General features: G+C 36.2%; 3 protein-coding genes across 5 annotated transcripts in view; 2 read left to right on the top strand and 1 right to left on the bottom strand.

Moving 5' to 3' along the window:
* Window positions 1-24,279, top strand: part of N (neurogenic locus Notch protein) — a 153,945-nt gene extending 129,666 nt beyond the window's left edge. Inside the window, exons 9-27 of one of the 3 annotated variants that reach the window (XM_076401968.1) lie at window positions 2,202-2,384; window positions 14,418-14,622; window positions 14,680-14,813; window positions 14,877-15,081; window positions 15,191-15,208; window positions 15,435-15,686; window positions 15,754-16,032; window positions 16,090-16,322; window positions 16,401-16,985; window positions 17,699-18,445; window positions 18,502-18,746; window positions 19,194-20,839; window positions 21,090-21,292; window positions 21,358-21,543; window positions 21,614-21,789; window positions 21,846-22,011; window positions 22,069-22,270; window positions 22,328-22,574; window positions 22,635-24,279. In XM_076401968.1, the coding sequence (XP_076258083.1) occupies window positions 2,202-2,384; window positions 14,418-14,622; window positions 14,680-14,813; window positions 14,877-15,081; window positions 15,191-15,208; window positions 15,435-15,686; window positions 15,754-16,032; window positions 16,090-16,322; window positions 16,401-16,985; window positions 17,699-18,445; window positions 18,502-18,746; window positions 19,194-20,839; window positions 21,090-21,292; window positions 21,358-21,543; window positions 21,614-21,789; window positions 21,846-22,011; window positions 22,069-22,270; window positions 22,328-22,574; window positions 22,635-22,865 (6,143 nt within the window). In that variant the 3' untranslated portion in view covers window positions 22,866-24,279. Of the gene's footprint in view, window positions 1-2,201; window positions 2,385-14,417; window positions 14,623-14,679; window positions 14,814-14,876; window positions 15,082-15,190; window positions 15,209-15,434; window positions 15,687-15,753; window positions 16,033-16,089; window positions 16,323-16,400; window positions 16,986-17,698; window positions 18,446-18,501; window positions 18,747-19,193; window positions 20,840-21,089; window positions 21,293-21,357; window positions 21,544-21,601; window positions 21,790-21,845; window positions 22,012-22,068; window positions 22,271-22,327; window positions 22,575-22,634 lie in introns of all 3 variants that reach the window. The other 2 variants (XM_076401967.1, XM_076401969.1) reach the window with 2 other exon arrangements.
* The window catches only part of CCDC151 (Coiled-coil domain containing protein 151), a 170,421-nt gene that overhangs the window by 136,667 nt on the left and 8,192 nt on the right, over window positions 1-25,562 (bottom strand). The window lies entirely within an intron of this gene.
* Window positions 24,536-25,358, top strand: LOC143195117 (glucosidase 2 subunit beta). The gene is made up of 3 exons (XM_076402007.1): window positions 24,536-24,945; window positions 25,004-25,144; window positions 25,200-25,358. Exons 1-3 carry the CDS (start codon window positions 24,621-24,623, stop codon window positions 25,256-25,258), a joined length of 525 nt encoding a protein of 174 aa, XP_076258122.1. The 5' UTR covers window positions 24,536-24,620; the 3' UTR covers window positions 25,259-25,358.

The following is a 25,562-nucleotide window of genomic DNA, read 5'->3' as shown; positions in this document are numbered from 1 at the left end:
ATATGCTACAGTTAGTGCTTAAAAAACAAACTGAATAGCTTTTACACTGAACGACTTTCGATTTTTCGTCACAGTTTCGTCAGCTCAGCATTAACATTATATACAAATATTTAATTATTTTAGATTAAAAAAATGTGAAAACTTTATACGTACCCTTGAAATTTAAGCGTTTCGATTTCCCCCCTTTCCCCCATCAGATCCTGATTTGGTTTCAATAGGACCACCTCAGAAGGGCACTCTTTCGAATAAAAAAATAATTTTGAAAATCGGCCCACAATTGATGGAAAAATCGGCGATCGTACATTAAAAAAATATACAGCCGAACATAGACCCTCCTCCTTTTTGGAAGTCGGTTAAAAAATTAAGATAATGGGTACTAATGACTACAGTTAGTATTTCAGAAAAGAATGAAATGTTAATTTCAGTAATATCATGTTTGTTGATCTTAATAAACACTAAATTAATATAAATCGATCAATAATAATTGTAACTTTTGTTTTAATTGTAATGAAATCATCCACTCCAAAAATGTAGAGTTGATTTTTAATGAAAATTAAAAAATATATAGTTGATTATTTTAAAAGTGTCAAGTTTGTTAAAATAATTTGTTGATTTTGATAAAAATCTTATGAATAATATTTGTTGTTTTTAATATAATAATATTATTTACGACGTCACAATTGTGTAATCATTGTGGAACTGTGTCAATAAATGCATTATTCACAGGGTACTGTCAAATAAATCATGCCCAAGAATTATATCACTTGGGCTTGAATTAATGATTGATTTTAATGAAAACTAAATAAATTTCAACTGGTAATCTGAAATGTTCTGAAATCTGAAGCTTGTTGATTTTTAATGAAAAATATAAATATTATCACTGTGAAGGTGTCAAGTTTGTGGATATTGGCACGTTTTATTCAGCTATTTTATTTATAATTCGAGAAATCAACCAATTTTATCGAGTTAAACGTTGCATGAAATAAAATCATTAAGGCCTACTATGTTGATCGCAAACGAGGCAGTCGGCGATCCACTTTCAATTTGTGCCCTGTTACGAGATTCACGAGTAAATTATTGAGACAAATCGATGCCCGTCATCGTCATTAGGTTAATTGTCTGGTCGACCGGCCGCAAGGGTCACCACCGGTGGCAAAGGCAATTAGCAATGGAGCCAGTCGAGGTCATCGCCGATTAGCAATCACTTGTTGACTGCGACAAGATCTGGACTGTTGGGAAGCATGAGAAAGTATTTTTGCCAATATACGTTAATTATAAATAACATATTATTAGTATATATTGACTATTAACTTTTTATTTCATTTTGTTGTTAATTTATCAATTTATATTTTTTTTATTATTATTGATTACGGTAATCTAGTAAATTAACACTAATAAGCTATTTGTTTTTATCCTAATTTGCTACGGTTTTAAAATTACAAAGTACTTATTCTACTATAGACCCCTTGGACTTAACATCTAATATTACTGTTTTTAATGTACCCTGAGTTTTCAAATGGTTTTACTCTCTTTAATCTTCTGACTAAGCCATCATTGTCTAGGGGCTGGAGAACCTTAACATTGATGTGCCGATGGAACCTCTATTCATGTCTTTCGGAATAGTACTTGGTAATGTTACGAACAGTTTTCACCTTCAGGTCTTTATGCAGATTGTCATTACGAATGTACCATGAAGCATCACAATACCTCGCAGTACCTTGTTTTGTCTTTGTATGATATTTATATTGCTTTGGCTGGTGCAACCCCAGAGTGGAATATTATAAGTCCACACTTTCTTCAAAACTTGCTAGTAAAGTAAAAGCCTATTATGTACTGACGGAACCAAGTATTTACCCAATAATCAGTACATTTTCTTGTACTTCAACTTGAGTCTTGCATCCATCATGAGAGTACTGATTTGTGTTTGATTCTTTTGTTTTCTTGTTGGTTACATCAATATGCACTGCATTTTGATACGCCATTTTTCTGTTCAGCAATAGCTATTTGTAACTATAAATGATTTTATGTGCCGATCCAATAGAATTTTTTCAAATAATTTAATAATTTTAATAATATTTCGATATATCGATCAGTTTATAGAACGTGAAAAATAAGAGTACCTGGTGAGAAGATGAGAATAATAAGAAAACAATACAAACATTGTTGTTGATCTTACGTTAAAATATCTCTTTTGTTTCTAGGTTCTCCGTGTGAACACGATGGTATATGCGTCAATACACCGGGTTCATTTGCGTGCAATTGTACTCAAGGCTTCACTGGACCACGATGTGAAACCAACGTCAACGAATGCGAGTCTCATCCTTGTCACAACGAAGGTTCCTGTCTAGATGATCCAGGGACTTTCAGATGTGTGTGTATGCCAGGTAAGAGCATTCAGTTAACAAGTACAATGCTATTAGTAATAATCAATGATATTAAGTTATATTAACTCCTGTCTTATTACCTTGAATCTACAATATAATAGTGTCATTAACAAAATAATCAAGTCGTCTTCTTTCATTTTACTTAGTTATGTCAATGATTGATTTGATTGGTTCCTCTATATATACATAATATGTAGATTTCTGTTTAAAGTATCTTATTCTAAATCTCTATATATGTCAATTAATCAGATCAGAGGGCATTAAACGTTTTAGTCTACGCACTTCACTATCATCTTGCATATTTAACTGATGAGACACTAACGGTCTTTCAAAGCATTAGCACAAGCATTTTAATTTGCACTTATAAGTTCTAAAGGGAAATAGCATATTACTGTATCAGTTCATTAGAGACAACAGGAACCTTTCAGTGGTAGCTACATTAGGCTTACTATCAGTACCACATGGTTGGATTCCATATGACAGGCCTAAGTATTAATTCATACAGTAGTACCTTGATATCTAATAATAACTTGGGTTTGCGCCCTTTAAGTCAATACATTTGATGTAGTTTAAATCTAAGTCTGTTACCGTTTAGCACATATGTACTTCTTCCAATTTAAGAGTCAGTCTACATGCATACCAAAATACTTAGCATCTTCTACTTGGGGAAGTTGACCATTATTATTATTCACTGGTGGACATGTGCTTCTGCGCAGAGTAAAAGTAACATGGGTAGATCTTGCTTTAATGCGCCATGTTTTCAGCCACAGTGAGATGTATTTCGATGTTCTTTGATGCTATTATTAGATATATAGCAATTTTTAGTATAGATATAGATTTTTAGTATTAGATATAACAGGTCAATTGAAAAGTCCCCGGCCTACCATAGTAAAACACATTTTTTAGACAAAAATAGTTTTTTTTTGTTCAACATAATTCCCTTATACACTGATTATAGCGACCTTTCGCAACTTTTCGATACCATTTTTGTTGTACGATTTGTCCTTTGCTTCAAAATAGGCCTTAGTTTCGGCGCTCACCTCTTCATTCAAAGAAAATTTCTTCCTAGCGAGCATTCTTTTGAGATCTGAGAACAGGAAATAGTCGCTGGGGGCCAGATCTAAAGAATACGGTGGATGAGGAAGCAATTCGAAGCTTTCTTTTCAAATGGTCCAGTAACGCTATGTAATAGTCGCTGTTGATGGTCCTTCATTTTTCAAGGTAGTCAATGAAAATTATTCCATGCGCATCCCAAAATACAGACGCCATAACCTTGCCAGCCGACTGTTACGTTTTCCCACGCTTTGGAGCGGGTTCATCGTGTGCAGTCCACTCAGATGACTGTCGATTGGACTTCAGAGTGAAATGATGGATCATCTATTGTCACATGTCGACACTAAAACTCGGGTTTATTACGCTTGATCGTCTTCACACACTGCTCCGAATCATCAACACGTTGTTTTTGGTCAGAAGCGTGGCACCAATTTTACACAGAGATTTCTCATACCCAAATATTCGTGAATCATATGATGTACACGTTCAGTTGATACCTTTAGAGTGTCGGCTATTTCATTGAATTTCAATTTACGGTCATTCAAAATCATTTCGTGGTTTTTTTTATGTTTTCGCCAGTAACAACCTCTTTTGGGCGTCCACTGCGTTTACCGTCTTCGGTTCTCATTTCATCACGTCTAAACTTAGCATACCAATGTTTGATGGTTAATTTTCCTGGGGTAGTGTCCGAAAACTCAGCATCAAGCCAAGTTTTTGCTTCAACTGTATTTTTTCCCTTCAAAAAGCAATATTTTATCAACACGCGAAATTTCTTTTTATCCATTTTTCACAATAACAAATGTTGCTTCACTCAAAATGCTATAATTCACAAACTAATGATCGGCTGTTAAATTTATACACGCATCTTTTGAGGGTTAGGGCTAATTAAAAATCATATGGATTCAATTCTAATAGCGCCATCTATGTGTCAGCCCGGAGACTTTTCAATTGACCTGTTATGGTAATTAATCAGTAGATCAGCTATATATAGGAGAAAAAATATTGGACGATGTCCATCGTCTTGTTTTATGGTAAAATGTCTATCTATATAACACTTTACACTATACAAGTTCGTGTGGTTTGGTTTTCTTCAATCTTCTGATTTTCTGCCTGTTGTCCAGTAGCTGGATTGCTTCCACGTTGATGTTTTAGTAACCTTGTTCAGTGCTTTAAGGCGAAATCTTGGATAACTTCGTAAATCCATTTGATTTCGACGTCATCGTACAGCTTTTCGCTGGTTACGTGGCTATAAGCAGCAGGATTTCTAGTTAATTTGATATTTTAATACAAGTGTGTTTGTGTTTTCCAGTTGGCTTTATAGTTGAGTAATATGAGTATGATCTTGTTGATATTAGCAATTTTATATGTTGTATTTTTTTTCCTGCATCGATATTAATAAAATAGTTTTGTTGTTCTTGAAATTTCGTATGAGTACATTTTTGTTTTTTGTGACATTAAACAGAATTAGAATAGCGATCCATACGCAAAACAAGCCTGAAACAATATTAAAATCATATTGTCTGAAATATATGGCTGTAACCAAAAACAACAACAATCTAGATGGAACCTGTTATGTTAATTGCATTACCAGTTTGGTCACACAAGCACCAACAGCTCGGCGTTTAGTTTTCGTCAACTATTGAAAAATAACGGTTTCGACCAAAAAATAATAATCTGGTGGCGGTGCCATTTACGTGCTTACGGTCTAGGACCATTACGGTCAATCAGACCAGGATGAAATATTCGCAGGAAATGAGCTTGTGCTGCCTGGACGATGATATTCTTAAATTGCAATAAACAAATAAGGTCTGCGAACGTGTGCGATCTTATGAAGAACGCATGGGAACACTCGGAAGAGCTTAACGATATATAACAATTCGAAAATCCAAAATTGTCATATTTTTGTTATTTTTTGTTACATTTTGTTTAACTAACAGGCAAATTAATTTTAAGAAATACATTTGTAATCAACTTCATGCTGATACCTCACTGACAGGCTTCACTTTTCAGTGAAGTCGTCATTTCATCAGAAAATGTTCAGTGTGTTGAATATGAAATTGAATTTGTACCTAGTAAGTCCCATTTGTGAGAAGTTTCGCCTTCTTACTTCAACTTGAAGAAAAAGGCGGCTGAAGATCATCGGATGATGAGTGAAACTTCCGACAATCATGTTCAATTTCAACATGTGAATACTGGTTTCGACTTTTTAAAAGTGGTGACACCGAAGACAAAGGGCGTTCTAGGCAGCCGAAAAATGTTGAAGACATTGCTCAATGAAACCATCAATGGGTATCGCTATCAACTATGAGCAAAGACACAAAAATGTGATTCTTAAGCATACCAAAATTCAACCAGATATTGCAAAACCGGTGAAAATATACTTGGAAAGATTAAAATGTAAAGTGCTACCCCATCCGCCGCATTCTCCAGATCTTTCTTCTTCTAATTACTACTTGTTATAGGATGGAGGATATAGGATATAACTGGCATGCCACTAGATAGCCCCAAATATGCAGGAGTGATAATGGCCACATTTACAGATACAGCCCTATTCGCTACATGTAACGATATTGAGACAACTGTAGATAGATTATGAATAACTGGCATAACAATACTGAGTGGATTAAGAAGTGGCAAATAAAATTAAATGCTATTCAGGATTTCACATAGAAAGAAAAACTTGACACTGATAATTGATTCTAGATCTATTCCGTAAGCTAACATAGCGAAATACTACTAGGGTATGACTGTGGATGTCAAGCTCAAGTGAAAATAGTATGTTATAAACAAAAACCAGAACTTGGTATGAGACTCAAACAATTGCGGTGGTTACTTGGACGACAAGTGAAAAACAAAAAATGGAAAAACGAGTGAAAAAATAAAAATCCAAAAAGTTACAGGCTCAAGAAATGGCGAACCTCCATTGGGACGATTGAAACCTTCCTAGTAATCTGAAAACAAAAAAAAATAAAATTCTTAATCTTGAGAAGTCCTGCTATCGTATGCGAAGCTTTTAAAAATAGTAATAATTATGTTGATATAATTTTGTTATAAAAGTGTGTATAACGAAGGGTTCACACTAAATTTCAAATAACTTGGTACAACTTGAGATATCATTTTAACCGTCGATGTCGTGTTACTATATCCCCGAAAATAATTTAAATTAAAAAAATTATTTTTAAATTTCTATACTAGAATACTCCCTTAAATATAGAGTAAAACTAATAAATGTTATAGATTTACCCGAGGAAACCCTTAGATTAGGAATAAATCTGATTGTTACAGATATATTGTTTATTTAATATACTCACGCAGGCCCCGAATATAAATATAATTATTAAATAAGTCTGAAATAACAGAGTCAGTTTTCATAAGAGTCCGCAATCAAGTCTAATTTGCCTCATTGATAAAGTGGTCCAATTTCGCATCTAACTCAAGTCATTCCGGTCAAATTTCAATGTCTGTGTGAGGTTTACATCAGATGTATAATTCCTTCATACTTCATAACAATTTGTCGATAAATACTGGTTATAATTGAGTTGACAGAAAAGTATCTTATTCCATTTTTATGGAATGTTTTAACAACATGCCTTTTTAATCCCATTGAACAGATATTTTTTCAGGCAAAGCAGTATTTAAACCTTTAACTTCCTAACATTTCTACTTCAATATTTAAATAGGGTAAAACAAAACATAACTATGGTTTTGAAACTAAATGTTTAACAGCAGGTAAAATAATTGCTTTTGTTTCTATTCAAATTAACTAATAACAAGTCATATGTTATTTAACAAAACGTTATTAAAAATTATCCATCTGTTATATTTGAATTCATTTATGATTATATACCACACCACAAAAATTCATCACCAAAAATCAAAATGTCCTTAACTAAAGCTTACCTATTAATAATAAAATGCATATATATTTTTAACTACCATTTCAATTTATTTGTTCCTTTTAGTAAAAACCCTAGAGGAAACTAAAATCAGTTCAAATTATCCGTTAGCATCTCGAATTTTCTATAACTGTCTACTTGCTGGGATGCTTTTGTTTGACCGAAGTACACAGTATATAAGAATATATCTAAAGGAATTTAGGAAGATGCCCGAACTGCTTATATGTTGTTCCAATATTACTGGACTTACTATAGTTACAAGGAAAGAACTTTGTATGAAAGAATAATATCCAACATTTTTAAAACAATATTTTATCGGACGGATTTTTAAAATACCAATATGATATATAGGAGGTCTCACGATTATATTTGAAAATGTCCATGTATCTTATGCAACTAACATAATCGAACTTTGATAACATATTAATGAAGCCAATACTATTAAAATTAACGCCTTCCATTATTAAACGTATTTAAAGCAAATGGTGAAGGCGAACCTATATATAAATGTTAGCTTTCTCTTTAAATACGTCAAACTTCACCCTCCTCTTTGCAATATTTTTAAAAGCGGATCCGAGGTAATTATAAATACATATTTTGTATTTGTATTTATTCGTTCTTAAAAATGTAATTTGTATTTCAAATACCTGACACTGATGTATTTTTAAAATATCGATATATCGATATATAACATTTAAAATTAAGTACCAATTTTAAAGTTTTATTTAAAATAAAAAAATGTTTGAAATGTTTAAGGAATATCTTTGTTTTATTTGTTAAATGTCAATGCTTTCTTTATTGTTTATTTATTTATATGTTTATATACCTTTATTTAAGACAGTTTTAAGAGTAATCTATTAGCTTATATAAAAGTTATATTTACGACCTATTTAGTAAATTACAGAAAAGGACCTACTTGGAACTAAAGAAATTAACTTGGATAAACATTTGTTGATCTCGAACTCAATATCTCCGTTCGTTTACGAGGATATTAAAAAGGGCCAAATATCGCCGTAGTTCGAACCCGATATCACCCTTGAGATTCTTCAGCGAGCTAAACTTCAATGTTTTTTTTGTTTTTTTGTATTGCTACGGATTATACTATGGACTATATAATAAGTACTATACTTCCGCAGGGTTAATTATGCCTAAAATATAATTAATTTGGTATAGAATTAAATCCAATTTGCAAAATGAAAATAAAAATTGAATATATGCGCACCTGGATAATATGTCCTCGTATGTCTCTTGAGATTAAAAGTGTTATAATGACTTTTTCGGCAATATTCACAAATCGATTATTTATCCACTATTGCCTACCATTTATAAAAAATATATGAACAGTATAAGAACTATAAACTATTAAAAACAAAATGTTTAACCTTACAAAATACAGCTCCTAACAGGTCAATTGAAAGGTCCCCGGCCTGGCACATAGATGGCGCTACTGGAATTAAATATGTTTTTTAGTTATGCCTATGAGAAAGCTCTCTGCAACGTGGGTGCTCACTTTTGACCAAAAACAACGACAAGCTGATGATTCGGAGCAGTGTTTTAAGATGATCAAGCGTAATAAACCCGAGTTTTTGCGTCGATATGTGTCAATGGGTGAAACATGGCTCCATCATTTCACTCCGAAGTCCAATCGACAGTCATCCGAGTGGACTGCACACAGATGAACCCGCTACAAAGCGTGGGAAAACGCAACAGTCGGCTGGCAAGGTTATGGCGTCTGTATTTTGGGATGCGCATGAAATAATTTTCATTGACTACCTTGAAAAAGGAAGGACCATCAACAGCGACTATTACATAGCATTATTGGACCATTTGAAGGACGAATCGCCGAAAAACGGCCGCATTTGAAAAAAAAGAAAGTGCTGCTTCACCAAGACAATGCACCGTGTCACAAGTCAGTGAAAACGATGGCAAAAATCCATGAATTGGACTTATTGGACGTATTCTCTAGATCTGACCCCCAGCGATTATTTCCTGTTCTCAGATCTCAAAAGAATGCTCACTGGGAAGAAATTTTCGTCGAATGAAGACGTGATCGCCGAAACTGAGGCCTATTTTGAAGCAAAGGACAAATCGTACTACAAAAGTGGTATCGAAAAGTTGGAGGGTCACTATAATCAGTGTATCACCCTTGAAGGGAATTATGTTGAATAAAAAAACTAATTTTGCCAAAACAATGTGTTTTACTGTGGTAGGCCGGGGACTTTTCAATTGACCTGTTGCCAGTACCAGAGCCAAACCCGAAATGGCTCTTGCAGACAACGTCGAGAAATCAAGCCGAAACTACCGAAATTTTCCGAATACAGGTTAGGATTCTCCAGAAATAGCCACTACTTAAAAATATAATGTTCATTAAAGGACATTCTGCTTTTACTGATTAATAGGCTCGTTGGCTGGACTAATTTTATTCTGTTTACATAACCTAACATCTGATTGTATTTGGTAATTCGTATTTTAAATAAAAATAGTTAAAACACTGTATTTTGTACATTTGACATAGTATTTTGTAATTTGTGTATTTTAATTAGACCAAAGCGAGTGTTCTTATACACATCTCCGATAGAATTAGTTCATTGTATAAATTTAATTTTTCTAGACATTATTTGACGATTTTTAACACAATTTATAATTTCCTATACATATTTACACGTGTATCATAGTTATAACCAAAATATATACAATCAATAAACTCAATACTGTTTGCCTGATCTAACCTTTCGCGGCGAATGACGACTGTAATTTACGAGTCCCAGATACGCTTTAGATCCGTAATAAGCGGCAATACTCGAAAAAGTAAAAATGGAAACGGGTGTGGTAAATGAATGCCGCATTTTATACGTCTAATAGATTACCTGCGTGTATTTTTCTCTTCTGTTATTCGATAGGTTACGTAATCGAAGCTGAAACTAAAATAGAATAAAATCTTACGAAACCGTACGGTTGTTATCAATGGGAGACCCAACAACCAAAACCGAGAGTCGACCATTTTCTGCTTCCTATTTCGATTAGTATGGAGATCGTTTCGATGTGGCGCATAATTTCGTAGTTAGTATTTAAATTCGCCTGGTGAATGGCGAAAATGCGACAGTTTTATGCTTAATTTAGATTTGCGATGATGTTGGGCGGTTAAAATGATGTTAATGTCGAGTCTAGTGATTTTCTGCTACCATATACGACAGTGTTCGTGTCTCTAGACCTTTACTTAACTAACAGTGTTTTATAAAATGTTCACTCTGCATATTAGGAATGTTGACCGAGGAGAAAAAAATCGATACCTTTAACAAAATCGATATTTTTCATGTTTTTCCAGGCAAAACTTTTGATGATCGGGAGGATAAATCTCAAAACAAAATTTCAATACACTGCTTCAAAAACCGTAGGTTTTTAATATCGATCTTTTAATTTGGAACAAAAAATTCTACACTCTCAAATATCGTCCTAAAAAATTAAAGATATAAATATTTTTCGGCATTTCTAGCGCATTTATAGTAGGTCATAAATTTTAATGTCACATAAATTTCTGTAAGTTTAAAGAACAGAATTTAGTAAATTTGATAACAGCCTTCTTGGATTTGATATGCTTTTAATGTACATTAATCATTAAATGTAAAAGGGTTTAAAACACAGAAACTTTTAATTTACTTTAAAATATTATTTTATTTTATGGAAAGAAAAGGTCACTTATTGAACGGCGATCGAAACGACATTGTTATCATGTTAGGTTTATGCTTTGTTAACTTTAGTTAGTATGCAACTTTAAAGCCATCTATAAAAAAAGGAAATTATTATTTCACCAACCCAACATACTCAAAATAATGTGTTCCATAAATATTAACATTCACTGTCTGGCGGTTTCTGTGCTCTAATATTTATATCGTTGGTCTGTAAGTTTCAGCCTTTCGCCATTTTTCACTTAGAATGTTTAGAATTTTTTCACATTTAACTATTTGCTGAAAGTAGTGTTTATAACTAATAAACTTCAGGCAGTGTTCTTTACTGCATAAAATATTTTAACTCATATCCATAGAACATTTCCAATTCGTTCAAAATGCTCTTCAAACTCACTGTTACAAAATACATGTCTTTGATTTTTAAAGTATATTAATTGATATACTTATCACTTAATTCTTTAAAATTATTTTTTTTAATGCTATGCATTTATTATTGATGTGTCTATTTATATTTTGATGCGATTTAATCAATTTAATTAGGTAAATATATTGTGGCAAGTGTTGCATATGGGTTAATAACGGCTTAAAATAACAAAGACTTCTATTTTAGTTTAAAAACTATTTTATTTTATAGAAGAAATTGTGGACTGTTAAACGGTGAACACACAACTGTACTGAGGGTTTAAATTTGATTGTAACATAAACGAATCTCCCTTAATTTATAGACACTCATCATCGATATATCAGATAATCCGAAAAAAACATCAATACTTTTTAACAATATCGATATTGCTTTGCAACAGCCCTAATTTTCAAGGTAAGCATCTTTTGATGACCAGGGGAGAATTCTGGAAAAAAGTTCGATAGTCCTAATTCAAAAACCAAGGTTTTAAAATCGATCTTTTTCCGCTCCAATCCTAATTTTCACCGAAAAAAATTTGATGACCGGTGGGAGAAGTCTCAAAAAAAAGTTCGATGCTCCACTACAAAAAGACTAAGTTTTAATATCGATCTCTACTTCAAAAAAATAATTGACAACGGGTGGGATCTGATTTCAAAGTTAAATGTTTCGATTCTCATAAAAATTATGGTGTATCGATATTTTCAGCAACCCTAATACAGATTAATATTAACACACCTCTTGGTCTTCGAATACACAGTCTTCGTAGCCAGGATCGTATTAGTCACAGATTTCCTTTCCAAAAAAATTACAAACTACTGTGCATTCTTAGTTTGAATCGAGGAGGTCCATTTTCACGATTTTTGTTTTGTTTTTTTTTACCTCATTGCTTGATTTCCATTTTTATCGACTTCAAGGTATTTGAAAGCACCTCTCAATTTTCTTGTCTCGTTTTAAATTTCCCTAGACCTAGCCCTCTTATGGTCAGCCAAATGCCAGGCAAGGCGGCAACACGAGCGAAATTAACATTTTTCAAGCAACGACTCTTTTTGTCGACTCCGAAACTGGCCTTCGAACCATCCAGATCCACTACCAAAACGAGTAATCGGTTTCTTGTTAATTATCCTTCCGCGAAGCCGGTGAAAACAACTGGTGGATGGAAAGCGCGGGTTCTTCATTAATCACCAAATACGCGAATCGGCTCCATATCGATTTGTCAGTTGTTTTCTCTCCATGTCCATTAAGCCATGTAAAACATTCGTGATAGTATAGGCAAAACGATGAGTACAGTTATATAATGAGTCGCATTACCTACAGGGGACGAACATTAACGTCCTCTATTGCACGCAATTAATAGCAAATATACTGTCGTTCAGACCACCCGACAAACGTGTACTCATGAATTAGCTATAGGAAATTGATTGAAATAAAACCGTAGGGTGTGTAGATCATCTTTTAACAGCGTTCATGTATGAACGTCTTATATCACGTGCCGGAGCGCTGTCCACTAGGGACCCACGTAGCAACAGACGATGATAAATCAGTACCAGGCCTATAAGCTCAAAATGTGATTAAGAGAAGCCGCCACAATCCGCAAGTATTGAGACACTAAATCCAATTTGGTTTTTTGATAAGTTCCGTAAATTAAATGTTCCAAATAAAAATAAATCGACAAAAAATAAAAAAACAATGTTTTCACACACATTTGTTTCCACACACGTCACATTTCCTCATTGATCATTTAGCTGGTCATCTAAAATCATATGAATATTTTACTTCATTATAACGTGAGAAATTATTGGTTGCTTCATTCCTTTAATTTGGTTGTACCATTCGTTTGTCTTAACCAGTAAAAAGTAAAGTGATATCACCAAGCATTGTTACCATGATTACTGATCGTTCTTCCTGTATCCTTGAACTAAAACTAATTTTAAAAAAGGTCCAAAGAACAGCACAAATCTTCTTGAGCTCAGAATTTTCTTTATTAATAGCTTTCAGTTCATTTAATCATTCAATATCATAATCTTATTTTATCTTTCGAGTCTAAACCTTTTTATTTTGTGGCGATATGTTTTTTAAAAATAAAATTGATCTAATAAATGAATCTTAAGTTGGTTCTATTCAAAATTAGTTAAAATTAATAAATATAAAAGGAATTACAAATTATGAAACATTAATTCTTAAATACATATATAGTTGATTTTGTGTAAAAGTTATTTTGATAAAACCCATTTCACATTACCACTGAAATATTTTTGGTTTTCTTCGAATTTCCACGGGAAGCAAAAGTAAATATTTCAGTATACTATAGGTTCTTCAATCTTTTTCAAGATATAAAAACAACGTAAATAGAATTGAACGATAAAGATCACTAATATATGTCTTAGCTTTCGTAGCTTTCTACCTTTCAATCTAGTCTTAATGAGGAAGTGACCGCCATTGATAGAACCAAAGCAAAGTAATGGGAACCGAGAAAAATTCACTGGACGTTTATTTTTGGTCGGATTTTTCGGATCGCAACTCGATTATCGTGATACTAAAAGCGTTGGCGGCGGTGCATCGTGCACCCGTCCTTGTCCGAATGATGAGCGGTGGAACGTGCCAGACGGAGACGGTCATATAGGGTCGGGTCCGGGCGTGGCCCAAGAAAGCCAGGAACCGTTAATATTTATGCTTATATCGTAAAGTATTGGGATTTGAGAAAAATGTTTGCGTATTAGTTGCATTATTTACGATTAGGTGATATTTGTTCGGATTATTGTCTCTGTTATATAGAGACTGTTATTTAGTTTTTGCAAATTGTGAGTTAATCCTTCACGTGGAATAACTAAGCACATCTTTGAACATTACCTCCACTGGAACTTTCTTCTACATCTTTCTTTCTTTTCTTTCTAGTCAACATTCTCAATAGCTAATGACTTTCTTAATTCTCAACCAGAACAATAGAAATTATACGAAGGATTACTTTTTTTAAACAAAAAACTATTAAATGTTTCAGGTTTTACTGGTACCCAATGTGAAATAGATATCGATGAATGCAAGGATAAGCCTTGCCTCAACGGAGGCGTTTGCCATGACCTCGTCAACTCATTCAAATGCACTTGCGCTATTGGATTCACCGGGTCTAGGTGCCAGATCAACATCGATGACTGTGTCAGCCAACCGTGCCGTAACGGCGGTACATGTCGTGACTCCATTGCAGGGTAAGTCGATCGACGTTCTTCATTTCGAACCAGCAATTAACATCCTCTCTCATCCAGATATACTTGCGAGTGCCCTCCTGGGTACACCGGATTGTCATGCGAAACCAACATCAACGATTGTCAATCGTCGCCATGTCAGCATGGCGAGTGCATCGATGGCGAAAACTCATTCACCTGTTTGTGTCATCCAGGTAAGAACTACTCTGAGGAAACTTGGAGAGAACTTGATAGAATTACTTTTAATATTTTTCCAGGTTATATTGGACGTTTATGTCAATATCAACTTAACGAATGTGACTCGAATCCATGCCAATTCGGCGGTATTTGCCAGGACTTGGTGAATGGTTATCAATGTATTTGCAAGCCCGGAACCTCTGGTCCAAACTGTGAGATCAACATCAACGAGTGCAATAGCAATCCCTGTAGGAATGGCGCCAAGTGCATCGATGGTATTAACAGGTATATCTAACATATCTGATATCTAATACTAATAATACTAATACTAATAACTTGTAATTATACTAACGAACTAACATCGAACCATTTGCTCTATTTGCACGCTGCTTAGTGGGAATCCTTTTCAATTGTAAGTGTATAAGTTTAGTTACTAATATATCCTTAATATAACTATGAAGGAGATCTTAATTAAAATTATGACTGGTATTTTGAAATTCATTGTGACAAGGCTTATTCATTTAACATTTTATAGGTAAGGTTTTGTAGAACAGCTTAAATTCGGTCATATTTTTAAGTAACCCCATCTACAATGCTAAGAACCTGGCTTACCACTACCAATGTCTATCAATTTTTAGTTACGGTTGTGAATGTTTACCCGGCTTCACTGGGCGTCACTGCGAGAACGACATAGATGAGTGTGCTTCGAACCCGTGCGCCAATGGCGGTGTTTGCATTGACATGGTCAACGGCTTCAGATGCGAGTGCCCTCGAGGCTACTATGACGCTCGTTGCTTGAGTGATGTTGACGAATGCAAAAGTAACCCCTGCAGACACGGGGGCAGCTGCGAGGATGGCGTCAACCAATTTATCTGTCACTGTCTCGCTGGGTAAGTTCCCGCAGCTTGGCCACCGTCAAGAACCCCAGTCGTAAAACGTATTTCTTTCTTCATGTAGGTTCGGTGGAAAACAGTGCGAGATCGATATTGACGAGTGTGCCAGTAATCCATGTCAGCACGGCGGCATCTGCTACGACCATTTAGCTTCGTACACTTGCGAATGCCTGCCCGGGTACTCTGGTGTGAACTGCGAGACCAACGTTGACGAATGCTCTAGTAATCCTTGCAAGAACGGAGGTTCCTGCATAGATCGAGTTAACGGTTACGAATGCGTCTGCGAACTCCCCTTCACGGGCAGAGAATGTCAGGACAGGCTCGATCCTTGCGCTCCTAACAAGTACATAACCTCACCTCTTATTTTAACGGTAGCTTAACTAACTCATTCTCCCTATAGATGTCGCCACAATGCAAAGTGCACACCCAGCTCGAACTATCTGGACTTCGCCTGCTCTTGCAACTTGGGATATACCGGTCGATTTTGCGAACAGGACGTTGACGAGTGTGTTGTATCGAAGCCATGTAGAAACGGAGCAACCTGTAGAAATGTTAATGGATCATATCAGTGTCTATGTGCGCGAGGATATGAAGGAAAAGACTGTTCAATCAACACCGATGATTGCGCCTCATGTAAGTACCTCCCTCGATACGTGTCAAGCCCCTTTTGGCCAGAGGTTTCGTATGTTATAACCATTTGTGCATTTTCAGCTCCATGCCAGAACGGAGGCACATGTTTGGATGGCATAGGCGAGTTCACTTGCTTGTGTGTGAACGGATTTGAGGGGAAACAGTGCGAGGTCGACATCGACGAATGCCTCTCGGCTCCGTGCAGAAACGGCGCCACCTGCAATCAGTACGTGGACTCATACACTTGCACCTGTCCATTGGGATTCTCCGGCATCAACTGCGAAACGAACGACGAGGACTGCACCGAAAGCAGTTGCATGTACGACGGGATCTGCATCGACGGCATCAACTCATACACGTGCAACTGCAAGCCGGGATATACCGGCTCCAACTGCCAGAATCGCATTAACCTGTGCGACAGCTCTCCGTGTCATAACTATGCCACCTGTCAAGATCACACCTCCCACTACACGTGTCACTGTCCTTATGGTTACACGGGCAAGGACTGCGGCGAGTACGTAGACTGGTGCGCGTCCAACCCATGCGAAAATCAGGCCACATGTCACCAGACCAAAAATCAGTATCAGTGCTCCTGCGGACCTGGATGGACCGGGAAGGTGTGCGACGTTGAAATGGTGAGCTGTCAAGACGCGGCAGCAAGAAAAGGTACGTGCAACATAAGTATCATAATTCAGAATTAAAATACCTAATTATAACGAGGAAGACAACTACAGTATAATGATCAAACTGTTGATATTGGCAAATTTTATTGAAACATTTGAAATGGAGGTTTCATAGATACTAGTACAAATATTTTAGTTAAACTTCCAGTTAGTACCACGTCTTCATTTCCAGAGACCTTTTGTTCAGTGTTATAAATATATTTTCTGTAATTAAACTGCTTAAGTGTTCAATAGAGAAGGCACACATTTTATTCACGGGATCATATTGTACTTTAAACACTTTCACCGTCACTACAAAGAAAAGATATGTCTTATCAGCCTTGTTAAGTTAACGATTTCATGAATTCTTAGTATATTTTATTGTGTAGCCACGAATATCTTCAAATTAATTTTAAATCATTATTACATCCAGTACATAAAACTGATTAACAATTCTCTTATTCTTATTAATGTATTAATTAATTATATATGTTTTTATTAATCGTTTATTGTGGAACATTTAAGTTACATTATATGTAGAGAAGTAATTTTTGGCGTATAGATAATTCGGCGCAATTTTTTTTTCTGAATTTAGTTACATCCATTTTTATCTTAATGCTATCTTTTAGGTAGTATGTAAAACTATATTTTAGTTGAATTGGTCATATTTCAATGTTAGAGTTTACTTTGTTCTTCTATCATATGTTTTATATCTAGGTATACCAAGACAACTTCTATGCAACAACGGTACCTGCGAGAACATAGGCAATTCCCATCGATGCCAATGCAAGGAAGGCTATACTGGCTCATACTGTCAAATTGAGATCAACGAATGCGAATCAGCACCGTGTCAGAACGGCGCCACCTGCAAAGATCTGATCGGCTCATACTCTTGCGAATGTCCGAAGGGCTTCCAGGGCCAGAACTGCGAACTCAACATCGATGACTGTCAACCGAACCCATGCCAAAACGGTGGCATCTGCCATGACCTGGTCGACAACTTCCTCTGTTCTTGTCCGGCTGGTACGCTCGGCTACCTCTGCGAGATCAACTATGACGACTGTCGTCCTGACTCCTGCCACAACAACGGTACCTGCGTCGACAAAGTAGGCGGGTTCGAATGCAAGTGTCCACCTGGCTTCGTGGGGCCCCGATGTGAAGGCGACATCAACGAGTGCCTATCCAATCCATGTTCGAACCCCGGTACTCAAGACTGTGTTCAGTTGGTGAACAATTATCACTGTAATTGCAAACCCGGTTATACTGGTCATCACTGCGAACAGAAAATGAACATATGCGCTGCGAATCCATGCCAAAATGGAGGTGTATGTACTATGGTGCGACATGGACACAAATGCACATGCCAGGATGGTTACTACGGGAAAAACTGCGAGTTCAGCGGCTATGATTGTGACTCAGATCCCTGTCAGAATGGAGGAATATGTAGAATATCAAATTCCGACGGTAAGTAAAATACAATCAATGCAATATCAATAGTCATTATTTTTTACAATTTTCAGGTTATATTTGTGAGTGTCCTCCCGGCACCATTGGCGTGAACTGTGAGATAGACTCCCTGAACGAATGCGATAGTAATCCTTGTCGACATCCAGACGCGATCTGCCAAAACAAATTAGGTGATTATGCCTGCAATTGCCCTCCTAAGCATACTGGAAAAAACTGTGAAATTTATGACAAATCTGCACCTGGTGGAGTGGGACGCCCTATGAAAACTGTGGAGGATTACAGCAAGTTTTTTGAAAAGGTATGAAAACTAATTAAATACAATATGGAATCTAAGGTCCTGATGGAAGAGAACTTCCATCATTATTAAGTTTTATGATGTAACTAATGTCAAGTTTTCTCACACTTCTGCACCTTATTGAAATAATAAATAATAACTGGATTTGTGTCCAGACTGTAAGTTGTGTTGATTGCGCAATTTTCCGTTTTATTTACATTGTTAGATGATGTAAAAGGTATTTCTTATGCATACATTAGTCTTCAAATGATCCTTATTATTAACAATAAAATCATTTACAACACATATTTCTATTATTAAAACCTTGATCAAAGAAACACTTATTAAAACTTAATAAAATAATGTTTTGGTTACATAATATAGGTTATATATATGAAATAATAATTATTTTTAATTGAAAGAATAAAAGATAGATACGATTTTTTTTACGTTGTTTTTATATTTTTTCAGGATTTGGAGAGACAAAGACAACAATGCTTGAAAAACAAATGCGCGATCAAGAGAGGCAACAAACGTTGCGATGAAGAGTGTAACACGTACGCTTGTGATTTTGACGGTAACGATTGCTCCCTGGGTATCAATCCTTGGGCGAACTGCACAGCGCCCATCAAGTGCTGGGAACACTTCGGCGACGGCGTCTGTAATGAGGAATGCAACACTGCTCAGTGTCTATTCGATGGTAGAGACTGCGAGAAGAAACTACAGCCTTGCAACCCCATCTATGACGCGTATTGTCAAAAGCACTACGCCAACGGCTACTGCGACTACGGCTGCAATAACGCCGAGTGCAACTGGGACGGCCTAGATTGTGAGAAGGAACCACCGGACATCGCCGAAGGTGTTATCTCTATGGTTGTGCTGATGGACATGCAGGCGTTCCGGAAGAACATCATCGCCTTTCTACGGGACACTTCGCATCAACTTAGGACAACCGTACGCGTAAAAAAGAACCAAATGGGAAACGACATGATCTACCCATGGGTTGGTAACGCCAAAAGCCACTTAGATGACGAGTACAGCTCCAAGCACCACGTTATCTACTCAGAGACAGCCCAGACAGGGGTCAAGGTCTACCTGGAGATCGACAACAGGAAATGCACGGAGTTCAGTGATAATTCCGAATATTGCTTTCAAACTGCTAGTGCTGCGGCTGAATTCTTGGCGGCAAAAGCCTCCAAGCATTCTCTCTCCCAGAGCTTCCCAATTTACCAAGTCAATGGCTCCTCAGACTTCGATGACCTTTCGCAGACCACCAATGGTAAATACGTAGTGCTCGGGGCGTCGATCGTGGTGATTTTGACGCTAGTAGTCGCAGTGATCGTCCAAAAGCACAGAAAGCGCGCTGCCGGCATCACATGGTTCCCGGAAGGTTTCCTACCCAACGGTTCGGGCACGAGACGAAGACGTCGTCCAGAAGGCCAGGAACTTCGCAATTTGAGCAAGAACACATCTATCCCAGGAATGGAGCTGGATTCGCAACATGGTGGTCACGTTTCTCAATACTCTGATGATGACAGCTACCCCAGTTATCCTTTACCACCAAAAAGGGGAAGAGTCGGAGTTGAAGCTGGCTACGCTAGTGATCATACAGCCATTACCGAATACGAAGAAGCTGAACCTCGATGGACTCAAACCCATCTCGAAGCTGCCGACGTCCGGCCTTCAGCCATGCTGACTCCTCCTCAAGGCGAGAACAACCACGACATCAACGCCCGCGGACCGTGTGGTATAACACCCATAATGGTAGCCGCAGTGAGGGGTGGTGGAATGGATACGGGTGAAGAGGACGAGGATGATTCCGCAGGAGCTATGATTCAGGATCTCGTGGCTCACGGTGCTGACCTTCGCGTCACTATGGACAAGACCGGAGAGACAACGCTTCATTTGGCAGCTAGATTTGCTCGAGCTGACGCCGCTAAGAGATTGTTGGACGCAGGGGCCGACGCCAACGCTCAAGATCATACCGGAAGGACGCCTCTGCATGCTGCCGTAGCTGCGGACGCTTTAGGCGTGTTCCAGATCTTGTTGAGAAACAGGGCCACGAATCTTAACGCGAGAATGAATGAAGGAACTACTCCCTTAATATTAGCTGCGAGGTGAGTACAATTAGGCATTTAATATACTTATCCAAGAATCAATATATCTCTATTAATTTTAAAAAAATCTGAAAGTTTGTACCCTTAATCAGGTTATAGTTTAGTTTTGTCATTAAATTAATTTTGGAAAGTGATCATGAAAAACAAATGGATTCTGTATCAGTAGACTAACAACATGACCTAAAAATGGCAAAGTGTCACAACAATTTTTCGTAGTAGTAGTAAGGTGTAACATTTTTAAAATTTTCAGACTGGCTATTGAAGGAATGGTGCAGGACCTAATTAGTGCCGAAGCTGATATCAATGCGGCCGATAACTCAGGTAAGACGGCCCTTCATTGGGCTGCCGCTGTCAACAACGTCGAGGCTGTCAACATCTTGCTGGCCCACGGCGCAAATAAAGACGCCCAAGATGACAAAGACGAGACGCCACTGTTCTTAGCAGCCAGAGAAGGTAGATTGAGATTTAAATAATTTCTTGAACAATTTGTTTTACCACATTCTTTTATTTTTATATAGGTTCTTACCAGACTTGTAAAGCATTGCTGGAAGCCTTCGCTAATCGGGATATAACCGATCATATGGAACGATTACCGCGAGATATCGCATGCGAACGATTACACCACGACATCGTGCGGCTGTTGGACGAACACGTCCCCAGAAGCCCCCAGATGGTCAGTGTGGTGGCCAACAATCAATTGATAAGTAAGTCTAGCTCGATGCGTTGGGCTAAAAATTGAATATTAAGCAATAATTTTTGCAGCTTCTCCAACAGGTCATATGTTACAACAACCCACAGTCATCATACCGAAGAGGCAAAAGTCCAAGAGACCATCGAAAGCCACTGGACCAACGAGTCCCCAAGAAGGTACCGACAATGGCAACGCCACCGGTGGTAGTATCCGCCGAAAGGCTAGTGTAAAGAGATCGAACAATAACAATAATAAAAAGGTGTATTTCGTGAAATAATAATCACTCTTCTCTTACTAACCATTGAATCTCTCTAGGTGCAACAGCAGCCACAAATCGGAGAAATGCCACCGCAGAGCGCCGATTCTGCTGCCTCTACCCTGAGCCCCGTCGAATCTCCTATGACAAACTTGCCCAGTCCATATGATGCCACAACTCTCTACTCCAACATGGGACTAACTCAGGGGTTAGAATCTCTCATGGGTATAATCAATTGTAAAATCAGGGATCATATTTAACTAAATTTGTCCTTATTTGCAGCCTCAAATAAGCAACCACCAAGTTATGAAGACGTGGTGAAAAACACATTGCCTTTTAGCATCGAGAACTATGGAGCATACAATCTCTTTCAGGACCCCATGATGATGCAACAGAGACAGTTGCAGAATACCCTCAGTCCTCCCTACTCGAATCAGTCGCCACCGCATTCGGTACAAAGCAACATGTCCTTATCCCCACAAGGGTGAGTTGCCAATCATAAAACCAAAATGGATCCGTCATAACATGTTTTTTATTACAGGTATAATGGATCGCCCTCACCAGCGAAGACACGCCCCTCACTTCCAACGAGCCCCACTCACATCGCAGCTATGAGAGCAGCCACTCAACAAAAGCATGGGGGCGTGCCCCAAAATCAAACTCTACCCATGGGTTTAGAGTTCAGTCAAACAGGCTTTGATATGCCATTGAGCTACATGGGAGGAAACGCAGCTTTGCATCAAAGTCAAACACAACAAGCTCAACAGGTTCAAGGACAGGTTTTTAATGTAAGTTCTCTTTTTATATCGCTTTATATAAAACACCTAATTAAACTATTCCAATTTTAGCAACAAAATTACTACATGACCCCGCCCTCCCAACACAGCGACCAACTTTTGCCGGATAATTTTCCAACTCCCTCTCCAGAGAGTCCCGGTCACTGGTCGTCCAGTTCTCCGCGGTCTTGTAACTCGGATTGGTCAGAGAACGTAGCCAGTCCAAACACCGGCACGTATGTAGCACCGTCAACTGCTGGCGGTCACCAGACCAACAAGGGTTCAGACGCCATCTACATCTGAACCCGGTACCCAAAGGGACTCAGTGTATAGAAACTGTTTATTTGTTTGTTTTGTTGTAACAAGGAGGGGGTGTTGTGATTTGAAGATGTTTTGTTGAATTGTTAGAAAATTAGTCGAAGGAACCCTTTTGGTCTCATATTTTTTTTACTACGATTTTACGTTAGCTTTGTGTAATAGTAAATAACAGCCTGTCTTCTTTGTAAAGTCTGTAATAACGGGATCGACAATAATTCCAATTAGCCTATGAAAGAAACAATATTTATTCATTGTTGATATATATATTTGTGCTTACGTCACTAAACTAGGATGAGGAAAATTTTTCAGCATGATGTTCTCGCCAAAGACACCAATTACAATAGTACTAGTTCTAACACTAGTTGGAGAGAAAATTTTACCTCATCATCAGTAAAATGTGCCTTTTGACACCTTGTTGTAATATTATGATGATATATAGATAAAAAAATGTTTTATTATTCTTAGTTTAAACTTTATATCTGTAAATAGTTCTACATAGGTAATAGTTTTAGATTCATAGCTGTTAAGGTATATATCTTAAAACCCGGAAGACCATGTATAAAGAAATTCTAATATTATTTATAAATATTATATATATTTTTATATAGAGAAGGTTAGTTTTAAAAAAATACCTATATTTTTTTTAAAAATGATTCAATCAACTTTTTTTATATAATAAATTATAAAATGCGACTCAACCGATAAGGACTCTTCAAAATTTCTTAACATATTGTAGCAAAGACTGTGATGCTGAATACCAGCTTAATTTTTTATTTTTTTTTATGAAGAATTTTTGTACTGACAAATCATTCACTCTGTTTAATTTTTCTTACATTTCTATCCCAGTTAGCTCTGATTAACTTATTCAACTAGTATATTTGTATTTGTTTTTTTTCTTTGTTCTGTATATTTTTAAATAATTGATATAATTGAATCCATCAAGGCACATTCCAATGGAAACTAATATTAATTTGTTTTTCAATACACTCATGAAGATAATCTCAATACTGAAGGAATTAACACAAGAAAATTCTCTCTATTTTTGATAGGTTCTCTATTATGTAGATAAGTACATTTTTTGGAAAGGAAAAAATCAAGCAGTTATGAGTAAAATATGAGTTCTTAAAATAATTTTATACCCTTTTTTGTTCCTAAATATATAGTCTTTTGTTAATTTTTTTTTTGAAACAAAATGTAATTTATAATTGGTTGGTTTTTTCTGTCTATTTTTTTGTATAAAGTACTGATTAGACTATATAAAGGTTTTTTTTTTCGATTTAGGTTTTTTTATAAGGTCTATGGTCGGTTAGAGACCCATTTGCCTTGTAGTTTTAATTTTAGTTTAAAGAAAAAATGATGCTTTGTACTATACGATTTTTAAATAAATAATTTTATAATATACCAGAATTTATTCTTAACAATACTCCCATCGTTACCAATAGCCTACACCTCAAAAAACAATAGGGTCAAAGAAAAATTAATTTATGAACAATAGCCGATGTATCAAAAATGGAACAAGAACGTCCTACAGAAAACGATTAATCGAGTATGTTGTTATTCTATGCCATGTTTATACCAATGACCATAGAGTAAATAAGTACTCTATGCCCATGACATAAACAGTTCAAAGTGTCAATTGTTTATAAAATTTGAAGTTTAACCACAAACTTATCGGTATAAACATAACCTTTAAAATTTAAAGCCGACAATAAATAAACAGTGGTCTAATGTTACTGAATTATGTCTAAGTTATTCTATCGTTTTGTTCGACGAAAGATATCCTTTTTTATTATTCCTTCCATTATCATTTCAGTAATATTTATTTTATATCAATTGAAGATTTTTTACGATCTTTCTGCGACATCTTTAAAACCAAATGCAGTACAGATTAACGAAAGAATGATTATAGGAATACACCCACAAGAACAGAGATTCTATATACCCAGAAATGGGAATTTCACCTGTATTAAAAGTGGTGAAATAATGGAATTTAAGAAAGTTAATGATAATTATTGTGATTGTGATGATGGCACCGATGAGCCAGGAACTAACGCTTGCCCAGATGGTTAGTACAAAAACAATTGATATCTAATTTAAAAAAAAACAAACATATTTATTCATAGGCATATTTTATTGTACCCGAATATCATCAAACAAGAAATTTCCTAAAATGATACCATCTAGTAAAGTTAATGATGGTATATGTGACTGCTGTGATGGATCTGAAGAATTCAATAACAATGTTATTATTAAAAATTTTCCCAGTAATATTATTTTTTTCACTTTTATATCGTAATTTTAATCTCCAACAATTTTTAGGAGACTCTCAAAAGCATTCTCGCCATTTTTTAGTACCATGTCCCAATTTGTGTGAATGAAGAAATGATGAAGAGTGCCTCAAACATTTTAAACAACCTTAATTTCTAACAGAATAAACAATTTTTTTTACTGATCACAAAATACAATTTTACTACCATTCCTTACATATTTTTTAAATGCCAAGCAAATATATGAAAGATCTATTCTAATAGGTAAACAGGATATAAAAGAGATAAACTTATATATTTTCATTATTATACCACCATAGAGTAATTCTCTAAGTATACCACTTAGTATACACCATAGAGAAACATTTAGTAACCTCTGTAGTTACTTCATATACTACTTTCCATTACACTTGAT

The sequence above is a fragment of the Rhynchophorus ferrugineus genome, unplaced genomic scaffold (genome assembly GCF_030347505.1).
Source record: "Rhynchophorus ferrugineus isolate W39M unplaced genomic scaffold, kcgeb_rfMv2 rfM4, whole genome shotgun sequence".
Taxonomy (NCBI): Eukaryota; Metazoa; Arthropoda; class Insecta; order Coleoptera; family Curculionidae; genus Rhynchophorus; species Rhynchophorus ferrugineus.
This window is presented reverse-complemented; position numbering and strand designations above follow the sequence as displayed.